The 22837-nt window shown below is 45.1% G+C and overlaps 1 protein-coding gene across 3 annotated transcripts in view; it reads left to right on the top strand.

Moving 5' to 3' along the window:
• SEH1L (SEH1 like nucleoporin) overlaps positions 1-22837 on the top strand; it is a 97171-nt gene that overhangs the window by 18294 nt on the left and 56040 nt on the right. For all 3 annotated transcript variants that reach the window (XM_078687488.1, XM_078687489.1, XM_078687487.1), the window contains exons 2-4: positions 2133-2183; positions 17425-17571; positions 17892-18103. In XM_078687488.1, the coding sequence (XP_078543614.1) occupies positions 2133-2183; positions 17425-17571; positions 17892-18103 (410 nt within the window). The remainder of the gene's footprint in view (positions 1-2132; positions 2184-17424; positions 17572-17891; positions 18104-22837) is intronic.

Below are 22837 nucleotides of genomic sequence, written 5' to 3'. Positions count from 1 at the left end.
ATTCATCCAGAATCACAGAATGTGCTTGAAGTTGTGCTTCAAACCCTGGGCAGTACAGTTGATGACAGATACTCATTCCAACAGGTCACATCTCCACCACCCTTCATTCACTTGCTGACATTTTAGCCTAAATGTGCTTGTATTAGTGGGGGACCGTGACACTTTGAGATTTTGGGTATGTACAGTAACAGGAAGTAAATATCATACTTTGTTAAAAGAAAATTGAAGTGAAACTCCTGCTAAAATTGAGAGCCTAACCTGCCAAACTGCTACAACGGGTTGAGAGGTATGCATAACTGTGTGCTGGAGGGACAGTGTATTTTACGGGCTGGATCGGGATTTGTAGACCTACCAACTGTGCATGATCTCCCTCCACTTCCTTCCTCCTTCCCACCCTATATGCTTGTAAACAATTGATACTCAGCAGTTTTATCCTATATAAGCGGTTATTTATCAGCTTAAGCATTTTAGAGTAACAAGTACATTTTTCATTGACATTTGGCCGTTTGCATGATTACCACCCTAAAGTGTTTACTTTCAGGAAGGACCAACATCGTAATTGCCTTCCCACCCTATATGCTTGTAAACAATTGATACTCAGCAGTTTTATTCTATATAAGCGGTTATTTATCAGCTTAAGCATTTTAGAGTAACAAGTAAATTTGTCATTGACATTTGGCCGTTTGCATGATTACCACCCTAAAGTGTTTACTTTCAGGAAGGACCAACATCGTAATTGCCCGTTTTACGTTTTTCTATCATTGGATTCATTAATGACCATGGTACTTAAAAACTCAAAAGCGATCAGGTGCTGTTGCGCTTCTTCGTCTTAATTATCAGAATTTATGTTAGTTTGTCAGGCTTGTATTCATGGGGCTGTTTTGCAAAGAAACATTTTAGAGCTTTTCCCCAAACTAACGATTTCAATGTCTTTTGTCCCACCTCAGTAATGGAGGTTTAGGGTCTCATTGGTACCAGAGTGTGATCAAGCAATTAGAACTCGTGAGGTTGCATAATCTATACCTGGTTTATTTGAAATGACTGCAAAGGTAGTGTGAGGAACACACCCACTGAAAGTAGATAGATGCTTCAGTAAAGAGGGGTCCCTGCAGCATGTATAACAAGCATTTGCAATGCAATAGGTCTCGCATTATTAAAGTTTGAGCTATTGGCAATGCTAATAATAATAATGCAACACCAATAGCTCAAACATTCAGTAATGCGAGACCTATTGCATTGCAAATGCTTGTTGACTGAGTGACTAACATTCCTCCCAAGATTACCCCATGATTTTTATTTTTTTCAGCAATCAATGGGTGTGAATGTGTTTTCTTGCTTTCCCCTTGGTTTACTAGCCTTCACATCCCTCTCCTCTATTTTGCCTTGTTTGAATAAAGAAAAGCAGCAAGGTGATGGAAGGAATGCTTTAAGTACCCCAGCCACTGGCAGTTGCTTTGGGCCTCTATCAACATTGTTTTTCGCCCCCTATGCCGTTCTAGACAAAGACCCGCCTTCTGCTATTCAGTCTAGTAAAATGTATTTACAGTGATTTGCTACAAAATATCTCGTCTTCCAGAGGCCTATAAATCTGCTCTCTGGGCTGCTACAGATACCATACCATGTTGGCCAGAGACTCTGGTCCAGTTCCAAATTGTTTTAAGTTTATGGCACGCATGCTTTTTCCTTTTAATTCTGGCACTTCTTCATACAGCTGTTATGTTCTTTTAAGTTCCTCCAACTAGTCCTCTGTTATTTCTTAGCTGGATCACATGCAACAAGCCTTTTAAATTCCGCTCAGTTCTCTGTGTGAAATAAAAAACAATGAAGCATGCAGAATATATAGAGTGAAAATATTACGTTTATTGTTTAATTTTGATGCACTGTAAAATGGTTGCTTTTCCTCCGGCATTTCCAGTTTTTTTGTTTACTTTTAGTAACCGTTCTGTACAAACAAGCATTGGCACATCCAATAACGTTGCACACATAAATGCAAGGCCTTTTGGCTTTGCCAGTGCTTGGGTTTAAAACTGCTGATACCATTTTTTTTATATTCTCTAGGCTTCCCCCCGTACACTTATGGTGCTTTTGTAAAAATAATGCTACTCGTTAAATCCATTTCATTTTCTTTATAGGTGTGGGACAAAGGTGAAAATGGGGATTGGCACTGTACTGCAAGCTGGAAGGTAAGGCTTTGTTTTAGTGTTTCTGTTGATATTGTTGGCTGTTTACCACTTAAAGATGGTAGTTTGCAGCCATCAGTGTTTTTGTTGTGTTAAGATTATCTTTCACACAACGAACCTCAGATATGTAAGTTAGCCGTATAAATAGCTTTGCTGTTTGCTGCTCTCCTTTTCGAATATGTGGGTTCGTATTCTGTGTCATGCAGACATTTCTAGAAATGACTGCTTAATGTTGTGAACGTCCAGTTCTACTGATGCTGTGAAGGAAAATCCTAGGACTGATAATGAGCTGTTCTTGTAACATCAGGTTACTACGTTGAGTGGTTATCATTATTGAGCAAGTGTTTGTACCAGTTTAGGGATCCACAGGTCACCACATTGTTAGTGATCCTTTTGACCCTATCCAAACCATGTCTGAATTAAAATGGAACTTAACATAATATGTTCTAGTTAAAGCAGAAACAACATAGCCGCCAATTTAAGTTTGCAATATGACTCCATGTCTCGTGCGCACCTTTGTTTAATTTCTGAGCTTTTTTTATTAATATAATTCTTTTGACTTGTGATCTCTTAGTGGGTTCAAATGAACTAAGATTACAATTCTCAGAAGGCGCCGATGGGGTAAATGAAAGGTTAGTACTTGGAACCAATGTGATCTTGTGAAGTCCCTAAAATGTTTACACCCATTTGTCTGGTTAAAGATGGATACATAAGTTAAAAATCTATATGGAACAACACAGGTTGACTATTCAGACCATCTGGTGTTGTGTCCAGCTCCCAAATGTTATTTGCAAAGTATTAAATAGTATTATCTTATCTTGTGAATTATAGTGTTTAACATGGCATGCAGGTATGTTAGGAATATCTGTCATCTGAGTTAATACCATGATCAACATTTCGGAGTAGTAAAATATCGGAGCTTGTGCTGGATCATAGAAGAGAGATAATCTAGTATATTACATGTCATCAATTATGTAGTGTAGTTCTAGTACGGCTAGAATTTCCACAGGAAGAGTATTTTTTGTATTGCAATACCGTTAATGCCATTTGGCGAATCTGCACAAAACTTTACAAAAAAACTTCATCCACCGCGGCTCCTTCGTGGTAAGGTTTGCACTGATCTCTTAAGCAAGAGCCGAGTAAAGGTGGGGTACATTGATTTCCTATGTTAATTTTCCAGTGCATTTTACTTTCCAATACAAAAAAAAACCAATGGAAAGGAATTGCATCAAAATGGCAAAAAGTTAGAGCTTTAATCAAAGTCAGCTTTTTGTAATTTGGTATAAATCTGTTTAGCCACTTGAGACATTTGTGTTTAAAAAGGTGCTTGGGTTGTGCTTGAAGGAGTTCAAAAGTGAGTTGTGCGGAATGGAAAATGGAAAGAAAGAGCTCTCTGATTCAGCAACGGAGTTTATTTCTTCAGTTGGCCATTTCGAGATTGCTACAGTACAGAGCAATCTGAATGGCTGATCACAACTCAGAAGAGAAAGTTTCATCTGCCATTACAGAAATCGTTAGCTCCGACCATATGTCCTGAAAAGGTTTTGTAAAAATACTATAACGGGATAAAGGGCCCAGATAGGGACACCCTTGGTACTTGTGGGTCGTACCCAGAGGTGCCTCCCACGGGCCAAAGTTAAAAGAAAAAAGTACCGCCGGTTCTACAGTACTCCTGCTGGACCCAGCACGTTTTTTGTGTGTTTTTTTGTTTGTTTTCTAAATATCTTTTTAGTTAACTGTATGCTTATGCTATCTAAAACAAATATCATAACAATAACTTCGTTCACATATGGTATATTCATTAAGGACAGCATTTCATTGGCTTCGATATGTCCATATAAAATCAGTAAACAAAGGAGAAACAGTCATTTCCATATCCCGACATAAGTACAGTGATAACATGTTGGATTCAGATCTAGTGGGTTTTTCAGTGTGGGATGGTACCGGCGTAAACATTTATTGATGAAATGGTCTCATGGCATTCGTCCGGCTGGTCCAAACCATAGTAGTGCCTCCAGGGACCCCATACTTATCAAAACTTTCGGGGACAACCCCTGCTGTTATATGTAGTATGTTCAGCAGCCATGTAAAGATCCATCCTCCTTCTCCACTCCTGGACTGTAGGGACGTCGTCTGTAACCCACCACCTAGTCACATCGCGCTTGGCCACCACTAGGCTGTACATAGTATACCCTAAGCAAGCTATGTGTGGCATAGTTGTGCGTACTTGGTGAATTGGGAATTATGGAGCTTATGTTCTATATAGAGAGTCGACCAGGACTTGAGTTTGCCTCTGTCAAAAATGTAATCTATCGTTGAGACCCCCACCAGGACCCAAAACATTTAAGTTTACTCAAGTCTTCGAACCACCCCCCTTTCCATGATGGTGTTGCCTTGGTGACCCTATGCAACCATCCCATGGTGCTTGTCACCTTTTCCCACACCTCCTGGTTGACCTGTATGGTGGGCAGTAGTCTGGAAACTCCTTTACCTCCGTAGAGGTAGTGTAACTGGGTGTGGGGTTCCAGTAATTCCCTTTCTAGCCTATACTTGGGATGATCTTGAGACATGCGTGTCCATTCATCAATAGGAATCAAATGTGCAGTCCAGTAATAAGCTTCTTGTCTGGCAGCTCAATCCCTCCATTTTAGGGGTTGCGTTGTAATGCCTTTAGCGCTTTTCTAGGATCCTCCCTGCCATATTAGTAACCGGATGTCTCCCTCCAGTCCGGTGAACGCTGTCCAAGGGAGTGGGTGATGGGTATTTAGAAGCCCGTAGAGTAGTTGTGGTCGGGTAATCGTTTTAAAAATAGCTGCCTGCCCAAGCAAGGAGAGGGGGAGATCTTTCCACCTCTCTGCGTCTTCCTTAAACTTCGACAGTACCTTCGCAAGATTTCGGTGTCAACATACTTCTAAGTGGAGTAATAAAAATACCAAAGTATTGAAAGCCTACAGCAACCACCTTTAAGTCCCCGGGCAGAGGGGGCCATGTTTGTCTGGCCGGGACAGTACAGCGTGGACTTATTTAATTTCATTTCATTTCAAAGTTCTTTATTTCGGCTTTGTTGCCATAAAAGAATCGAAACATATACATTACAATTAGAAAAACATTACAGCATAGGACTTTAAAACCATTAGTTAAAAATACATTTCATAATAAAAAACAATCGCAGCACAAACGACATTAGGATTCTAGGAGAGACCCCCCACTAAGTACTAGAAAATGGACTAATTCTATCTATAGGGATAACCTCAATCATAATTGTTGCCCCATTTTTTTCCTTAGGAAAAAAATAGAATGTAAAAATCTACTGACACTGAATATTATTGGTTGCGTTGTGTTGGTTATAAGAATTCTCAAGGCCTGTGTACATGATCTCACGCCTAACAGTAGGCATAGTGGTTTGCGTACGCAGGACAGAAAAAGAGAATATGAGACTCGTTCTCTATCTGGTGGCATTCACACATGGAGCAGATTTCATCTGTCACCATGGATGAGGTATTTGAGCTCCTAGCCCAACGTGCCAAGGTTGTCTTTATTAGAAGATTCCCATATCTAAGTTTTAGAAATAGAGTTTTGGCGAGAGGGGGCTCTATTTCGTCCAAAAAAGTCTCAAATAGTGGCTCCTCCTTGAAAGTAAGGAAATTTGTTACTAAAGTCCCAGCAGTTGGAGCACTTATGGTCATGTTAACAATGAAGGTCCAGAAGGCCCTTTTTAGGTCTCGCCTGTCGATGCGCATGCGCATCGAGCTTGCGAGACTATTGGGGCTTAAACAGTCTTTAACCAACTTGCAAGGAATAGTGGCGATTCCTTGCAGTGCCCGTGAAATTCAAGCTTAATGCGCATGCGCTTAAAAGCGCGTGCACATGCCCCCAGCCGCCTGCCTGCCCCTGCTGCTTTCACACCCTCTCGCCGTCTGTTCCCCCTGCTGCGTCATCAAAGGCTTTCACGGCCGGCCGGCCGTGCTTTCAGTTTCACTGCCGGCCGGCCGTGTTAAGTGCACTTCAAAGGCCGCTCTCCCTGCTCCGCCCCCTGTAAGTGCTCTTGTTTTACTCTTCAGCACACACTTTTAGAAAGTGCATGCCTCTGCTCTCAATCTCCTTCACCCCTGAAATCCCCGCTCCTCTGGTCTTTTAAACCTCCTCTCCACCGGTTTCCATTCTTTTTTCGAACATTTCTCCCACCCGTCGTCCTTCTCTGTAATCCATCCCGCCCCCTCCAGCTACACGTTCTTTGTTTCCCAGCCTCTTGTTTATTTTTTGATGATTTCGCTCAACCTCACGTTTCCCACCTTCCGTCATCCCGTTGCTTGAGGTCATGAAAAGGACGCTGCAGGATTGCACAGCCTCGCTCGAGTTGCCCACCCCCTCCCTCTCCCCTTCCGTGACTCGTATATAACAACTGAGAACAGCACATTAATTAACAACTGGTCACAGTTGCTAATCACGCTCAATACCCAATAACGTCTGATCACTCGTACTTGGCACTATGCTTTATGCGATTTTTTGACACAATTTATTTTGTGTTGTTAGCTCTTAGCGCCCTCGCCTTTTTCAAAACGCTCGGGGTATTCACCATCTTCTGATGTTTGGAGTCACCGGAATACATCCTACAAAAGGAGGCCAGAAAGGCTGGGACTCCTGAGACAATTAAAGCTAGAGGCATTGGATGGCGAGCCGCAAAACAACCGGAAGACAATCGCAAGTCCACACAGTGAACCCAATACTTGCACGGTCACATCTAGAAAGGTAAAACTCTCCTCTCGCCTGCCGTGGGATGCATACGTGTGACCTCGGCATAATTAGCCTTTGAAAACTTTGGGGATTACAAACGCTTGCGGGTCACCCCTTCCAGCTGAGCTAACAGACTGATGCGAAGCAGATGGACAGCACACAGAAGGCGGCGCTGGCCTCTCTAATTAACAAGCACTGGCGTTGCCAATAGGTCTCGTTTTTTTTTTTCCCGCTATTCTTTCCAGTGTTTTCGAGTCTTCTCCTCTACCATTTCCTCCCTTCTTTTTTCTGCAGTCCATCTGTGGCTCCTCTTAATCTCGTCCATCTCCCCTTCCTTTCCCTTGCCTTCAATCCCTTCATGCCCTCTCTCCTTTTCCCACCACTTTGCCTACCCTCCCTTCTTCTTCTCTCCTCTCTCCTCCCTTCTCGCCTCCTTTTACAGCCCTGCTGTTCAGCTTGCTTCCTTCCGTACCCATGCAGTTTCCTTCTTTTCCCATGGCTCACTGCAGCGTTTCATTCGCACTTTTCGGCATCAATTCCTCGGTTCACTCTATTTGCTATGTTTCTTTGTTCCACTGCCCCCACCTTCCTTCCAACACACTGTGGCCCTGTGCAGTTTGTCGCTGGCATTCTTTAGTGAAATGTAGTGCACATTGCCCCTATAATTTCATCTTGTGTGTATAGCGTCTTCCCTGCTCTTATTAAGTCGTTCATGTTCTTGCTTTTCCTCTGCAGGCTCTTCTCGTTTATGTTTCTATATTATACCGAGGCACATCTCTTTACCAGGCACATGCACTTTTGTCACTTAGGGAGTATGCAGTACCGAGCACGGCGTTTCCATTGCGTATGTTTGCTTGTTTGTTGCTGGGTTATAACTGCGTGTTAAAGAGCCAGAAACACGGGTGAGTGCACATGAGATTTGTGTGCGTCAGTGTTGCCGGCGAATGTAGAAGTGGCCATTAAAAGTAGAGACAAAGGAGCATCGGTGTGTGAGGGCTTACCTGCAATGTGTGTGTCTGTGTAGATTGCTTCTAAATGTACAATGTATGCGAGCCTGTGTATGACTGTCTACGTCTGTAAAATGTGTATTTCTTTGTATTCTATATGTGTGCTTGCATAGAGGAGCATGTTTTTTCTGTACCCCACTGCACGTTGCTTGTGCACGAGTCTTTGTGTATGTAAACGCTCATGCGTGTTTGCTTGTGCAATAAATGTGTACAATGATGTGTGTATCACGTTCTATGGAATGTATGTGCTGAGCGAATGTTGTGCTTGTGCCTTAGTGCATGCCTGTGTGTTTGTGTAGATTGTGTGCGCCTTTGTACTTGGTATATAGCTCCGTAGTAGTGCTACTATGTGTAAAGTATGACTGTTACTTTGAGCTGTGCGTTTGTGCATGTATACAAAAGCTTCTCGAACGCTTTTGCATGGTGCGAATTTTTTTTATTTTTATATAGGAATGACTGTGTTTATAGATAAGTATGTGTGTTTGTATTCTGTGCTTGGCTACGAACTCTGTTGTTTTGTGTGCCCTTCAGCGTATGTATGTCTTTTTTGCGAGTACGCCTGTGTGCATTTGTGTAATGTATGTGCCTTTGTGTGGTGTATGACTGCTCCCGTTTTTTTGTATGTGTATGAGATGTGGGCTTTACCCACGTAACGCCACTCACACACGCAACGCCACTCACACACGCAACGCCACTCACACACGCAACGCCACTCACACACGCAACGCCACTCACCCACGCAACGCCACTCACCCACGCAACGCCACTCACCCACGCAGCGCCACTCACCCACGCAGCGCCACTCACCCACGCAGCGCCACTCACCCACGCAACGCCACTCACCCACGCAACGCCACTCACCCACGCAACGCCACTCACCCACGCAACGCCACTCACCCACGCAACGCCACTCATCCACGCAACGCCACTCATCCATTTGCAAAACGAAAAATGTAAAACTCTTCTATTGCGAGACCTATTGCATTTTCAATGCTTGTTAGAATTAGTTTGGGATTGGGTGGAAGTTGGTCGGGGTTCTCCCAAAAGTGTTTCGGGCCTATTTTACTGAGCCAATTTTTAACATGCTTAAACCATGGAATAGTTTTTAAATTATCTAGCTCCATAATTTCTTTTAACCCATCTCTATAGTCTTGTAATTCAGGGACCCGCCATAATCTGACCCATAACATCAATGGGTGAATTATAATATGATGATCGGTTCTTTTGATGTTTAGGTCAAATTGAAGGGGCACTAAAGGAGTGCCTCTTGGGACCCTTACCAAACTTCTCATAAAATTATTGTCCAGGACACTAAAAGTATCCTTGGACCCAGGGCCCCAAATTTCTGCACCATATAGCACTGCTGGTTGGACTTTGAATTTAAAAAGCTCAATCGCCGGGGACACAGCTTTGCTGGTACTCAGGCTTTGTTCCCTAAGGATAGGTTTTGCATTCTGGGTGAATGTCAACTTACTTTTTTCCATTTGAGCTCTCCAAGAAAACTTGGAGTCTAACGTTACCCCTAGGTACGAAAAGTGGGGGACCGATTCTAGTTTTACTCCTTCCAAGATTAGACTGCCTTTGTCGGATTTAGTTGGATTTAGGGCCATACATTTAGTCTTTTCCGTTTATCTCCAGTCCTTTCTTACTACAATATTCGTTGAAAGAATTCAATAATGCCTGGAGACCTTTTTTGGTTTGGGAAATCAGAATAGTGTCATCAGCAAATAATAAGGATGTTACCCTTTCTCCATTCAGTTTTGGGGAGTCATTTTTACATCCCTCTAAATATGACGGGATGTCATTCACGAAAAGGGAAAAGAGCGTGGGGGCCAGTACGCAACCTTGGCGAACACCACGTTCAATGGGGATTTTTTGGGTTAATTCACCGTTTGGGCCCCATCGAATTTTCGCAAAGTTCCCTTCGTGTAACTCTTTGATCTGAACTAATAGATTATTTGGCAGCCCCATTACACTCAGCGTTTTCCATAGGAGATTGCGTGGCACTAAATCGAATGCTGCCCTTAAATCAACAAAGGCAACATATAAATGACCCTTTTTAATCTGTACATATTTCCAGTAAAGGCAGCAAAATCTAAAGATCTGGTTTATTGTGCTTACTTTTGATCTGAACCCAGCTTGGTATATAGTTAAAATTGCATTTTCCTCCAACCAGTCACTGACACAAGATAGGATGTGTCGTGAGTAGATTTTCTGGAGTATATCCATCAGGCTGATTGGCCGGTAATTAGAAGGGTCCATCCTATCTCCTTTTTTAAAAATTAAAACAATTTCAGCTCCCTTCCAGCTTTCAGGGAAGTCTAAAGTGAGGGATAACTTATTGCACAAATAATTAATATATGGTACCCATATTTTTAAATCGTGCTTATATAAGTCCCCCGGGATCTTGTCTAGACCTGGGGCTTTGCCAGATTTTATTCGGCTTATTGCCAGCTCAGTTTCACCTAATGTAAAGTCCAGACAGTCTGTTGGAAGGTCGTAGCTTGGGACATTCATATCCATATGTGGATCATCATATGTTTTATAAAGGTTAGTAAAGTGGTTAGTCCAGGTTTGCTCGTCCAGGTAAACATCCTTAACCGCTCTCCCTGCGTGATTCCCATTAGCTACTAGCCTCCAAAAAGCTGCGTTATCACGTGTTTTGGCGGCCAGCAGCATATCCGCCCATTTTTCTTCCTCCCAAGCTATTTTAGAAGCCTTTTGTACAAACTTGTAGTTGTTCCTAGCTGTATGAATGTCTAATGGTGACTTGGATTTGATCGCGAGTAAAAGTGCCCTTTTAGAATCTCTGCAGGTTCTGTCATACCAGGGTTTGCTACGGGACAGGTTCTGTGTCTTTTGTTGGTTCTTCTTAGGCATGTTGGTGACTAACAATTTTAGATCTTTAAAAAACTTTTGGTGTAATGACATAAAGTGAGATTGATTTTCCTCCTCTGACGGTAGACCTATATATGATCCAAAGGTCCCTGCGAAGAGTTTGTATATTTCTATAAGAATGTCACCATGGTCCAATATAAATGGCCATTTGAGTGATCGCCTGTTATTGCTAATATGGATCTCGATATTGTCACCATTGCTTCCTTCTGCTGAGGGGGAAAAAGCTGTATCCTCAAACAGGGAAGCTTCCATTGCGAGGTTTAAAGGAAAGTGGTCACTTTCTAGCCTCTCCTTTACCTCAAGATCTAAAATATACGGCCAAATTGATATTGGAAGCAATCACGAAATCTATATTACTTTTGCAATTTTTTCTGCTAAACGTTGGTTTTTTTAAGCTGTCAGACGGTAACCGTCCATTGCAGGCCCTGAGGCAATACTCCGTGCATATTTTAGTCATTTGGAGTGCCAAAACTGAACATTTTACTAGTTTGGTATTCTCCAAGGCGGGGATTTTATTGGCCTGATCTTCCTCTTCAAAAATGTCACAAAGGCCCGAGACTGGTTCGTAGTTACAATTTAGATCACCGGCCAGAATAATGCAGTCCTCCCTACCATCCAGTCTACTTAGAAAACAATCTAGTTTGGATAATATTGATGATTCGCTTGATGAGGGTGATGGCCTATTGTAGATATTTATTAGGAAAAGATTTTTCCCTTCACGTGTGGTAATTTTTAGTGCTAGTATGTCTAGGGAATTTGTGTCTTCCACCTCGATATGCACCCTTAGATTAACTTTCACCCAAATTAGTAGTCCACCCAACGGCCTTCCTCTTCTAGATGGAGTCACACCAATCCCATAAGTCTTATACCCTAGTCTATGTGGTGTGACAACTGCCCAAGTTTCCTGTAACATGCAGAAGTCGAAAGAATCAATGAAACTGGCCCATTCTGGGTCCCTCAAATTTTTTGAGACTCCGGCTATGTTCCAGGAGACTAGTTTCACTGGCTCCCTTCTTTCAGCTGTAGTCTCAAGAACTGCTATTGGTGTCTCATTGCTTCTTGGGGGAGCCTCAGATTGTACTACCAAGTGAGCATCCTCAGATGTTGACATTCTGTTCATTTTATTGTGGGATGCTACTGATGTATTTGGATGTTTACAGCTCTCACTTGGGGTAGTTGTATCCCTAGTTACCGAATTAACCAAAGGTGACGACCCAGAGTTCCCCAATACTTCGGTTCCATTGACAGCACCCTCAGCACTAGGAGTTCTTATTCCACTTTCCTCACCCCCCCGTCTCGAAAAACATCAATCACAATCGTCTAGGCCACTGAATATGTCAAATCTATTTGTGGTCTCCAGAGGTGTGAATGGTTTTAGGTGATCCATTCTCCTATTATTAGCGTTGTAAGATCTGGCTGGCACATAGCTCCATCTGTGGGAATCTGGGGCTGACAGAGGATAGGGCACGTGTTGAGGAATCCTAACACTCTGTAAGGTCGGCGGGTACGGTGCATATTGAATGTTCCTAACGCTCTGTGTGGTCGGAGGATAGATATTTGGGTGAGTTTGTGTTGTCATATGCTGTGGTGGTTGGTGCTGGGATGGAAACACCACTGACCTTGGATAAAAGTACGTCAGTGGTCTGGGGATTATGCGGTTGTTAGTGCTACCTGGCAGCCAATTTAATATGAATTGGACGGCATTGAGGTCCCTAAAGTTCACTACCACCACATCACCCTCGATGTCTTTGGGTCTGCCCCCCAACCACTGAAGACGGCGAACGTGAACAATTTCGCCACTGATGTGATTTGCAATTGGCCTGTATAAACATAGCCAATGCATAATCTTATTCTTCAAATGAGCAAAACCCTCCCGCTTATTCGATTCCAACACAGGCACCCCTGATAGAACTACAACAAAAGGTACTGCCTCTGGCGGGAGTTCGGGTAATGGAGTCAGTTTAGGTCTCCCCCAGGTATACCTGGAACCACCCGCCTCCCTTGTTGGTATCTCCAAACGTGTGGTCGCCATGCTTTTAGAAGGTTTACTAGCTGGAATAGCCGGGGTATGATCTGGTTTGTCTTGTGGCAATTTGGATAATGGGATATGTTGTGTGGTCATTATGTTTCCCGGGTGCTTTGAAGTGGATGGGTTCGTGTTTGTGGTAGAGATTGGTACAGTTAAAGCAGAATGAGGTAGTAATGTAGTATTTTGTACTACATTACTTGGAGCTAAGATGGTAGCAGCTTCCTTACTTCTCAATGCCTGCTCAATTTTCCCTAGTCTATCTTCCACTTCGTTCAGCCTCTCTAAAATTGCTGCCGAGTAACTTCGAATTAGACTTTCTATACTATGCAATGTGACAAGGCCCTGGGCTGCTTGAGGCACATTGTCAGCCACACTGATGTCCGTGCTAGCCTCTTTATCTGTGGACATATTGGGTAAGGGTGGGGAAGAAATGTTAGATCCTTCTACAGCTACTAATAAGTCATTAGGACTTTTCACAATAACCTTCGCCTTTTTTCCAAAGTCAGAATGGCTCAACTTTGGTTGTTGGGAATCCCCCCTTTTCCGCCGTTTTTTATTTGGGGGTGGGCCATATATTCTAGGCGGAGGCATTGTATTTTTAGCCCTACTTCGTATTGTTTTGGCTAGCACAGTGGCAGATGCCTTCATTAAACTCGGAGTGCTCGTATAGTTTGTGAAGGAAGGGCCATTCGTATCCGACTCAGGGGAAGCACTTAATGTAGGCAGGGTATCACTCGATACCAGGGGCTGGCTTTCCACTATGCATACAGTATCACTGGCTTTCTGGCTGTCCTCATTGATAGAAGTAACAGGTGAAGGTAATAGTATCACTGACCTGTTCTTCATGCTTTCTACGGAACGGCGGCCTTCTGCTCGCCGCTCCGCCAAAGCAGTTTCCTTGGGAATGTCGGGAGTAGACTTTGAAGTAGTTATCAAGGGTTCTATTCAGCGGGCCCCCTTGCTTATCTGACATAGTCAGGTCAGAACTTAGCGATGTTACAGACATCTATGACAAGCAATCCGAGAGTTGACAGTAACGAACCTATGTGGTCTCTATTACAGTGACGCTAAAGTAACAAGCGACCAGGGGGCTGTGCCCAGTCCAGTGTCTTCGGTGCTCTGAGGGTCTCAGAGGGTCCGCCCTTAGTCCGGTCTTTGTCCCGGGATTTGTCCTACTCACGCGTCCCGCTCACGCGTTGTGGCACCAACCTATATACAGGAGATTAAAAGAAGGGGAGGGGACACGGGAAGAGGCGGCAGGATTGCGGGATCTTCTGGCGCACAGCCTGATGGGCCTCGCAGTCCCGTCTGATGGCGGTGTTCAATCCCCAGCAAAGATCTCCTCCGGCACGGCAGTTATGCAGCAGAGTCCCAAGGCAAGGCAAGTCCTGAATCGACTGCGAGCGGCTCCCGCGGAGCGGGGGCCGCGAGTCGTTTTTAAAGGGCCAGATAATGAACAGTTAGAGGGGAGGGGACACAGGAAGAGGCGGCAGGTGTGCGGGATCTTCTGGCGCACAGCCTGATGGGCCTCGCAGTCCCGTCTGATGGCGGTGTTCAATCCCCAGCAAAGATCTCCTCCGGCACGGCAGTTATGCAGCAGAGTCCCAAGGCAAGGCAAGTCCTGAATCGACTGCGAGCGGCACCCGCGGAGCGGGGGCCGCAAGTCGTTTTTAAAGGGCCAGATAATGAACAGTTAGAGGGGAGGGGACACGGGAAGAGGCGGCAGGTGTGCGGGATCTTCTGGCGCACAGCCTGATGGGCCTCGCAGTCCCGTCTGATGGCGGTGTTCAATCCCCAGCAAAGATCTCCTCCGGCACGGCAGTTATGCAGCAGAGTCCCAAGGCAAGGCAAGGCAAGTCCTGAATCGACTGCGAGCGGCACCCAATGACTGAATGCTGTGCGGGAAAAAGGTCCACTGTTGTGTGACCGGGAAAACGTAATGTTGTAACACTACTGACTTGTCACCAATGACGGAGACCTCTGAAAAATATCATCTGCACGTCGGAAAACTGATCGTGCAGAACGCTTGCCGCGGTGTCGCAGTGCCTTAAAATGAAATCAGGAACTTCTAGGACGCTGGAACGAATTTAATTTGATTTTATACCCTGAGTGTTTCCCAAATGGTTCAGAAAAGGACAGGGATGGTTGTCATGGGGTCTGTGACATAAAAGAGAATATCACTGGCATAAAGGGAGAGCTTTTCATCCGCCTCGTTGGTGGGAGTGATCTTAAAACCTTGAATTTTCAGGTGTATGGAGATATCACATAACGGAAAACAACAGTTTGAATGGGGGTCTAAGGGCAAGATTAACGACCTACAAACAGACATATGCCCCAAAGATACGTACTAATAACAAAGAGTGTCTGAGGGTCAGGAAGAGCGGTTCAAATGTGTACACAGTTCAAGGCACAACTAAAAATGACCAAAATGGTGAAAATAAAGGTGAATTGATGTGTGTCAAAAGCACTACATCCCTAGAGTTGGGAAAAAGTACCCATCAGTTCCTGCTTGGTACCGCCCTTTATCATCATATGGGTTCTCCGTAACCCAGGAGAAAGTGCTGCCCGTCACTAGATGTCATTCTGACAGACAATCAGCCATTGGTAGATATATGTATGAATGGATGATACCGAGAATAATATCAAAAGGGGTAACTGATTTGCAGTGCAAGAGTGTAAAGTAAGAGTGTGGGGTATATTCCCCTAATGCGTCAGATATTTTGTTAAATCTGTTGGTATTTCACATTGGTTTTAATGTTGGAAGAGTTGAGAGACATTATTAAAATGTTTCTTTCTACTCACTTCTATCCAATTTTATATATACCCCACACTCTGACTTTACACTCTTGTGATGCACAATTGCACTTAGCACTTCGGTGATACTACTCCTTGTAAATAGCACGCTCAAAGATAGCCGCCATGAATTGTACTCTTAATGCTGCGTAAGTCCGTCTTTGATGTTCAAGAATAACACGTGATGTATTGCTATTTTAAATACTGTTGTGTAAGCACAGAGAAACTGACCTTGAGAAAGCCGTAAGGTGAAACGCGTCTGTCAGTGCAGGGGGGTGTTTGAATTATTATCAGTGTGCCTTCCGCTTGGCTACGAAAGGGTCTGATATATATATATATATATATATATATATATATATATATATATATATATATATATATATATATATGTATATGTGTATGTATATAAAATTTAAGTGGCTGAACTGTTGGCTTTGCCAGTGTTTCTTTTTTGGGAGGGGTTTGGCAGTCGCACGCATCTTAACCCTTTCCTTGCGCCCGTCGGCCAACGGCCGTCGCGAGCACTAACTTCGTAGTGCTGCACACGTCTTTTGGCAGACGCGGCCACGCCCACACAATTTAACGCACCGCGGCGGAATTGCCGCCGCGGTTAAGGCGGTAATGTACACGTGTACACACACACACACTGGGTTTTGTGTTCAAGAAAACTCATTCCATTTCTGCTGCCGATGTGGGCGCTGTTGCTGGTGCATGTGTTGTGGCGGTTGGCGACTATTAATTAGTTTAGCTTTTTAACATGGCAGACCGCCATGTTAGATTGCTAAATTAAACGCCAGTGCAAAAAAAGAAAAGAAATGTGCCACTGCTTGCATCTGCCAGACCGTTTTAAAATAAACTAAAAATGGGGATGCAGCAGCAATGAAATGAGAAGTCCTCTAGTCTTAAGAGTGTGAGACTGAAATGCTCCTTGGTGACACAACCGCAGAAATATGGAGAAAATCCATTGAATCCAGCAGAGACAATACAGACAACAAAGCCATTAAATCGTGAGCAAGGGATTGACTGAAAGTCCACTTTAGTACATGGGGCTGTAGTTTTCTCAACTGGAGCTGGCTGTAGCCGATAACCAAAAACAAGAAATCCAGCATCTTGACATGTAAACTCGTGTGTAATTCCGAGGGAATTTCCACCTTTTGACAAAGAATGAAGGATCGTAATTGGGGAATCTTCCCGCTGCTCGCTACCCTTTCAAAGGTAAATTCACAGTTCTGCAAAAGACTGAAACTCTTCTTTGTGCAAGCAGTAAGACTTGATTGAAGCTGATGTAATCACTGATCAGTATAGGATCTCCCTCACCTGAAGGCTGTGTTCTAGAATGGAAGAATCAATCATTTGAGTACCAGAGGGTCGAAGGTAAAAAACATTGTTAGCCCAGTTGATAAAAAAACAGGTCATGCATTTGAGTAATATTATAAAGTATCCTAATATTTTTAGAAACGCTTTGTTATTCGTTGAAAATATGTTAGACAGTCAAATGCAAAGTTGGTAAATTTGGCAAAATCAAAAGTAAATGTTAGAGAGATCAAAGTCCTTTTTGTGGACAGCGTTTTATAAAATTTCCATGAAATCTGGATATGGAAATGTGAAAAATAAACTTGTACAGTGCATTAATCTGGGACATTTTATTTTACATTTAAAACTACTTGGGTATGTGAGTTACAAGCCGACCCATTTATTCACTGGTAATTTTGTAAAGTTGTCTAGAGGCAGGAATAGCTTTGGTGAATCGAAGGGAATTTAATATCTTTTTGTTTCCTTTAAGACACACAGTGGCTCTGTGTGGCGTGTGACATGGGCTCATCCTGAATTTGGCCAGGTCTTGGCTTCATGTTCCTTTGATCGAACCGCCGCTGTGTGGGAGGAAATAGTTGGAGAGTCAAATGATAAGTTACGAGGGCAAAGCCATTGGGTGAGTGATTTATGAATTCTTTAATTTCCATCGATTCACATTTTCTTGTTTAGTGGATGCCCACTATGCCATCAGTGTATTGGATATTTGAGACTTTAAATTCTGCTAGTAATGAAATATACCCATTGTTGGCCTGTCTTGAAAACAGATGACTTGCAAGAATGATGCCATTGCTTCCTTGTAACAGTAATATTTGTGTTACGTATGCTACTTGAAACTCCAAAAGTAACCTTTCTTTTTATTTAATGCTGGAATTCAAAGCTAGTATCTTCCTTTCCATCACCTCTTACCTCTTTTGATATTTTCCTTTTGGAATACAGGTAAAGAGGACCACCCTGGTGGACAGCAGAACATCTGTTACAGATGTGAAGTTTGCTCCTAAGCACATGGGCCTTATGTTGGCTACATGTTCTGCAGATGGGGTAGTCCGGGTATATGAGGCCCCAGACGTCATGAACCTTAGCCAGTGGTCACTGCAGCATGAAATCTCTTGCAAACTAAGTTGCAGTTGCATTTCCTGGAATCCTTCAAGGTGGGATTTCTGTTTCTTTTTTGATGCTTCATCGTCATTTACGTTTTCTTTTATTGTCAGAATGGAAGTGGCCTGTAGCTCTAAGGTTAGCATTGCTCCCTATCATTTAGGAACTGCAAATCTCCATTCACTAATGTTTACATGTTGTGTTTTCAATTGGCTTTCCACATTCTCCATGTCTATGCTAATTTGTTAAGTTTGTTTCCTTTATGTAATACACTATTGCAGCTCAGTAGTGAGATCCAGTGTTTGAAGTCGAAACTACGAAGACTCTTGAAGTAAAATTGTTATTGGGCTTTAAAACAGCAAACCAGACGGGGATCATCAGAGTCTAGCTATCAGTTGCACCATGCTGCATTGTGCTGCTGCCGCCACCTAATGAATCTGCACGAATGTGCACAAATCTTGCTCCTGCATATTCGTTGGATTTTCTCTCCACAAAGTTAGCTCGGATTTGCGGTTTCTTAAAATAGCAAAATAAGGCCACAGTTTGAATTTGTTTACATGAATAAGCTGTTCCTCACTTGGCTGTTTCACTCCTCTGAAAGTTTGTATTTCTCATAACTGATATTCTCTGAGTTTCCTTTAGTAAGTTTGACAATACATCTTTAGTCAGTATATTCTTGATTTATTGAATGTGGTAAATGTGTCAATTTAACGTCTCTACATTCTTGTAAACAGTAAATAGAGCAATAGCTTAAATTATAAAGTGTTATATGGAATAGAGCCATCACAATATACATGTTTGTGTACAGCGGGACCCTATTATCGTAGCATATAGTTAGTGTTTCATATTCATACAAAATTGATATAATTTAGCATTAGAACATCATAATTAAAAAAACTGTATAATTGCAGAAATGGTATACCATTTACTCAATTAGTATAAATATGCACTCAGTGCCTACTTTTGATGTTGCTCTTATCCTAGGGAAACTGAGTCCAAACAAGTTGCCATACCTCTTCTTTGTGTACATAACACAACAGGACTCCAGCATGTTTGTTGTTTTGTATTTCTTAATCCAACTTTGTTACCAAGCGTTAAAAGCTACTAAAGGTAGGGGAGAGGAGTTGGCCTAACGGCTAAGGCGCTCGACCTCGGACCTGGGGGATCTGGGTTCGAGTCTCGGTAACGACGCCAAAACCTCCTGTGATTCTGGGCAAATCACTTAATCTCCCCGTGCCTAAAAATGAAAGTGTGTGTCCTCATGTAAAACGTAACTTGTGCTATGTAAAGCGCTCTGATACCTGATTCGGTTCGGGTCTAGTTCGCGCTATATAAAACTCTACCAAAAAAAACAGTGTAAATCTAAGCAGCAACAAACCATGGTCACCCATATGGTTTTGCGCATTATACTTAAAAAATAGTGAAACGAGGGGCGTGGCTAGCAGCCGACAATGGCGGCAGCAAAATAGAGAGGCTCCTGGTGTAAGGCGGCTTCCCACTAAAATCCGCATACTTATCCGGGCACAACACTGCTCGGAAGAGGCGTCCTGGGTCGGATGACCGTGCGACCACTCCAGACGCAGTTTCACGGCGGCGGAGCACCGGATTCCATCAAACGGACGACGCAACTGCAGGGGCCTAGCACCGGCCGGTGAGCATCGGGCTGAAGTGGCAGAGGTGACCTGGCGGAAGTGCGACCTCGGCGGGGACTGTCGGCCGGAAGTGCTCCGGACTACGAGACACCCAAACCACGGCGGAGGCAGCGTTTGCCCACTACGCGACTGGTAGGAGCCACACGTATCGAAGGCTGCCTGGGACAGAGACCGTGCGGTGGAATCCTCCGGCGGGAGGCGGCGACACGGACAGAAGCGGCAGCCGGAAGACGAGTACTGGCGCCGCCGCCCTGCGCAACAGCAGTGGCCCCGGTGGCGTGAGGGACAGCCATTGGAAGCCCGAGGTACACGTCCCCAGGTGCGTGCACAGTGTGCGAAGGGTAGCGTTGTGGCGGAGAGTGCTACTTCCGGGGCCCACTGTCCAACGGAGTGAGTTGCCTATGTGCGCTGGGGTACTGTGGAGGCGGTGAAGGCTGAATAACAACGCTGGTGCAGACGCGTTTAAAGGGGCCAGGCAGATTCGGACCCCTGGGCAACGAAGAGGCATGACAACAATGTGGCAGCGGTTGCACTGGTGCGCATGGAAACGGACTGCACCTTGAGGGATGGTTGACTAGGTTCCTGGCAACCCATCAAATGGCCCGCACGCCAACCGGAGAGAACGAGTCAGGGCCCGAAGTGCAGCAGTACTGCTCATAATACCACTCTGGCTTACCACACCGACGTCTGTAAAGGCTGGGCGAGTGGACAAAGGTACTGGCGCTTCATCACACGACAAGAAGCGCGATCTGGGGCTGGGTGCCTTTTTGGGGGACCAACATCGTGGCCCATTCCCTAAATAGACAAGTCGAACCGAGACTGGTAGTGGATCCCGGCTTTTACACACCACTCAGCACGTCAGGGGAGACACGCGGCGACGGGCGGTAGCCACAACGCAAAGCAGGCGGAGAGTGAACAGTGCAACGCCACTCGCGGGTTGAACGAATTTGAGGTCACGACCATGGCGGGCAGAGGCCCCCAAACACAACTCCACACAAGCCAAGCTTGACAAATTCGCATTTGACAAACAGACCCCCCCGTCGGGGGACCAACGCAAGTCCGCAGGTAAATCGGTGGACAGCGAGGGAGTGAAGAAGGCCACGTTGGAGGACGTGATGAGTGCCCTGGCACAAGTGCAGGCTACGGTTGGGGCAACAGCGACTGAGGTGACCTTGATACGTGCAGATTTCCAAAAAATGAATGAACGGGTGAAACAAGTGGAAGTAGTGACCAAGTCCCTGGTAGAAGATGTTTCGGACCTACAAGTGGAGATGGAGAAAATGCAAGCCGAGAATAAAGTCCTCAGGGAGAAGCTGGATGATCAAGAAGGGCGATCTCGTCGAAACAACGTCCGAATACTTGGGGTTCCGGAGTCGGAAACTACAGGGGCCATGGACCTTTACGTGGAGGACTTGATTAAAAACCAGCTCAATCCGAAAGGTCTATCGCACTTCTTCTCTGTGGAGAGGGCCCACAGAGTACCCGGTGGTCAGCCGAAACCGGGGACGCCGCCGAGACCAATTCTAGCAAGACTTTTCAATTTCCGAGACCGAGATGCCATACTACAGGCAGCTAGGGTGGCGCCGGCTGTACAGATCCAGAACTCCAAAATAACATTTTTCCCGGATTACACAGCGGAAGTATCGCGGAAGAGGAGGACATTCCTTGAGGTGAAAAAGACGCTGCGAGAAAAAGAACTGCCTTATTCGATGCTTTTTCCGGCCAGACTGCGGGTGGTTGCCGATTAAAAAAAAAAAAAAAAGTCTGGTTCTTTGACACTCCGGATGCGGCCAGGGATTGGCTCGAGGGCTGGCGTACAGCAGGACCTCCCCGAAGAACGAACAGATCGAACAACGGACACCGAGATAATAGCCGGGCCGGATCACACGCATCAGGCAGAGGAGGCATGGACCGGTCACCGACGCAAGACCTCACTGAGACCGGAGGAAGAGAATGAACCGGAACCGGTGCGGGGTCGGACGCCGATTCTTGTACTTGATTTCTTTTAAGTACTGGTTGCGATTGGACGCTGGCCTGGGGGGCCCGGACGAGTGCAGGGAAGCCGCCTGCCCGGGGAGACACTCTCCCCCCACACGCAAGTACTTTGGTTGAGGGAAGGGTAAAGCGCTCTGCTCAGTTGGGGAGGCGGGCAGTTGGAGGTCCGTTAAGCAGGGAGGGGGGAACAGTTTGGGGGATGTTTCGTAGTTGTTAGAAAACCACAAATAGTGTCACGATGTAAGGATGGATGCTTGCACCGCTTGACTGTCGAGAAAGGGTGGGGCGTGTGTGCCGCAGGGAGTAGTAAATTTACACTACACCGCAGGATGTTCCATGGCCGATTACAATGTACATAGCACAGAGGGGGAGGGGCCGAGGAGGCGGGGTGCGCCTCTCCGCATGCTGACGTGGAATGTAAGAGGGCTGGGGGATAAGGTAAAGCGCGGACTGGTGCTTACGGCATTGAAAAGACAGGGGCCCGCCCTGGCACTTCTCCAAGAGACACACTTAATGGGTGGGGCGACCAAGGCCTTAGACAGGAGGGGCTATCGCATGGTAGCACACTCCGAATTCACTTCTGGCTCTAGGGGAACTGGCATACTAATCAAGAACTCCTCACAATTCATACCAATGGGCACCAGGGTGGACGGACAGGGATGCTTTGCTGCACTGCAGGGACAATGGGAGGGGCGTCTCATTAATGTGGTCTCGGTATACATCCCCCCCGGCGCTTCACTCGGTCATGTTGCCGGCACTTGGTGATTTCCTCTTAACACTGCCAGAGGGGGATGTGATACTTGGGGGAGATGTTAACGCCACCGTAGACACCCAACTAGACAAATTCCCGGAGGTGGCCCCGACGGGTGGCCCCTCCCGCTTTCAACGCTTCCTGACCGCCATGGGTCTGGTGGATATTTGGCGGCATACCCATCCTCGAGAGAGACAGTACACCTTCCACTCCTCTGTCCACAACAGTCTCTCGAGGATTGACTATTTCCTGGCACTGGGGGATGGCATACAGCGCGTAGACACCGTAGACATTCACCCTAGAGGCATATCGGACCACTCACCAGTCACCCTGACGATCTCCACCCAAGAAAAATCACGCAGACGCATCTATCCCATACAGGCCACGTA

This window comes from Lissotriton helveticus, chromosome 4_1 (genome assembly GCF_964261635.1).
Source record: "Lissotriton helveticus chromosome 4_1, aLisHel1.1, whole genome shotgun sequence".
NCBI lineage: Eukaryota > Metazoa > Chordata > Amphibia > Caudata > Salamandridae > Lissotriton > Lissotriton helveticus.
Note: the sequence above shows the minus strand (reverse complement) of the source record. Positions and strands in the feature narration are given on the sequence as shown.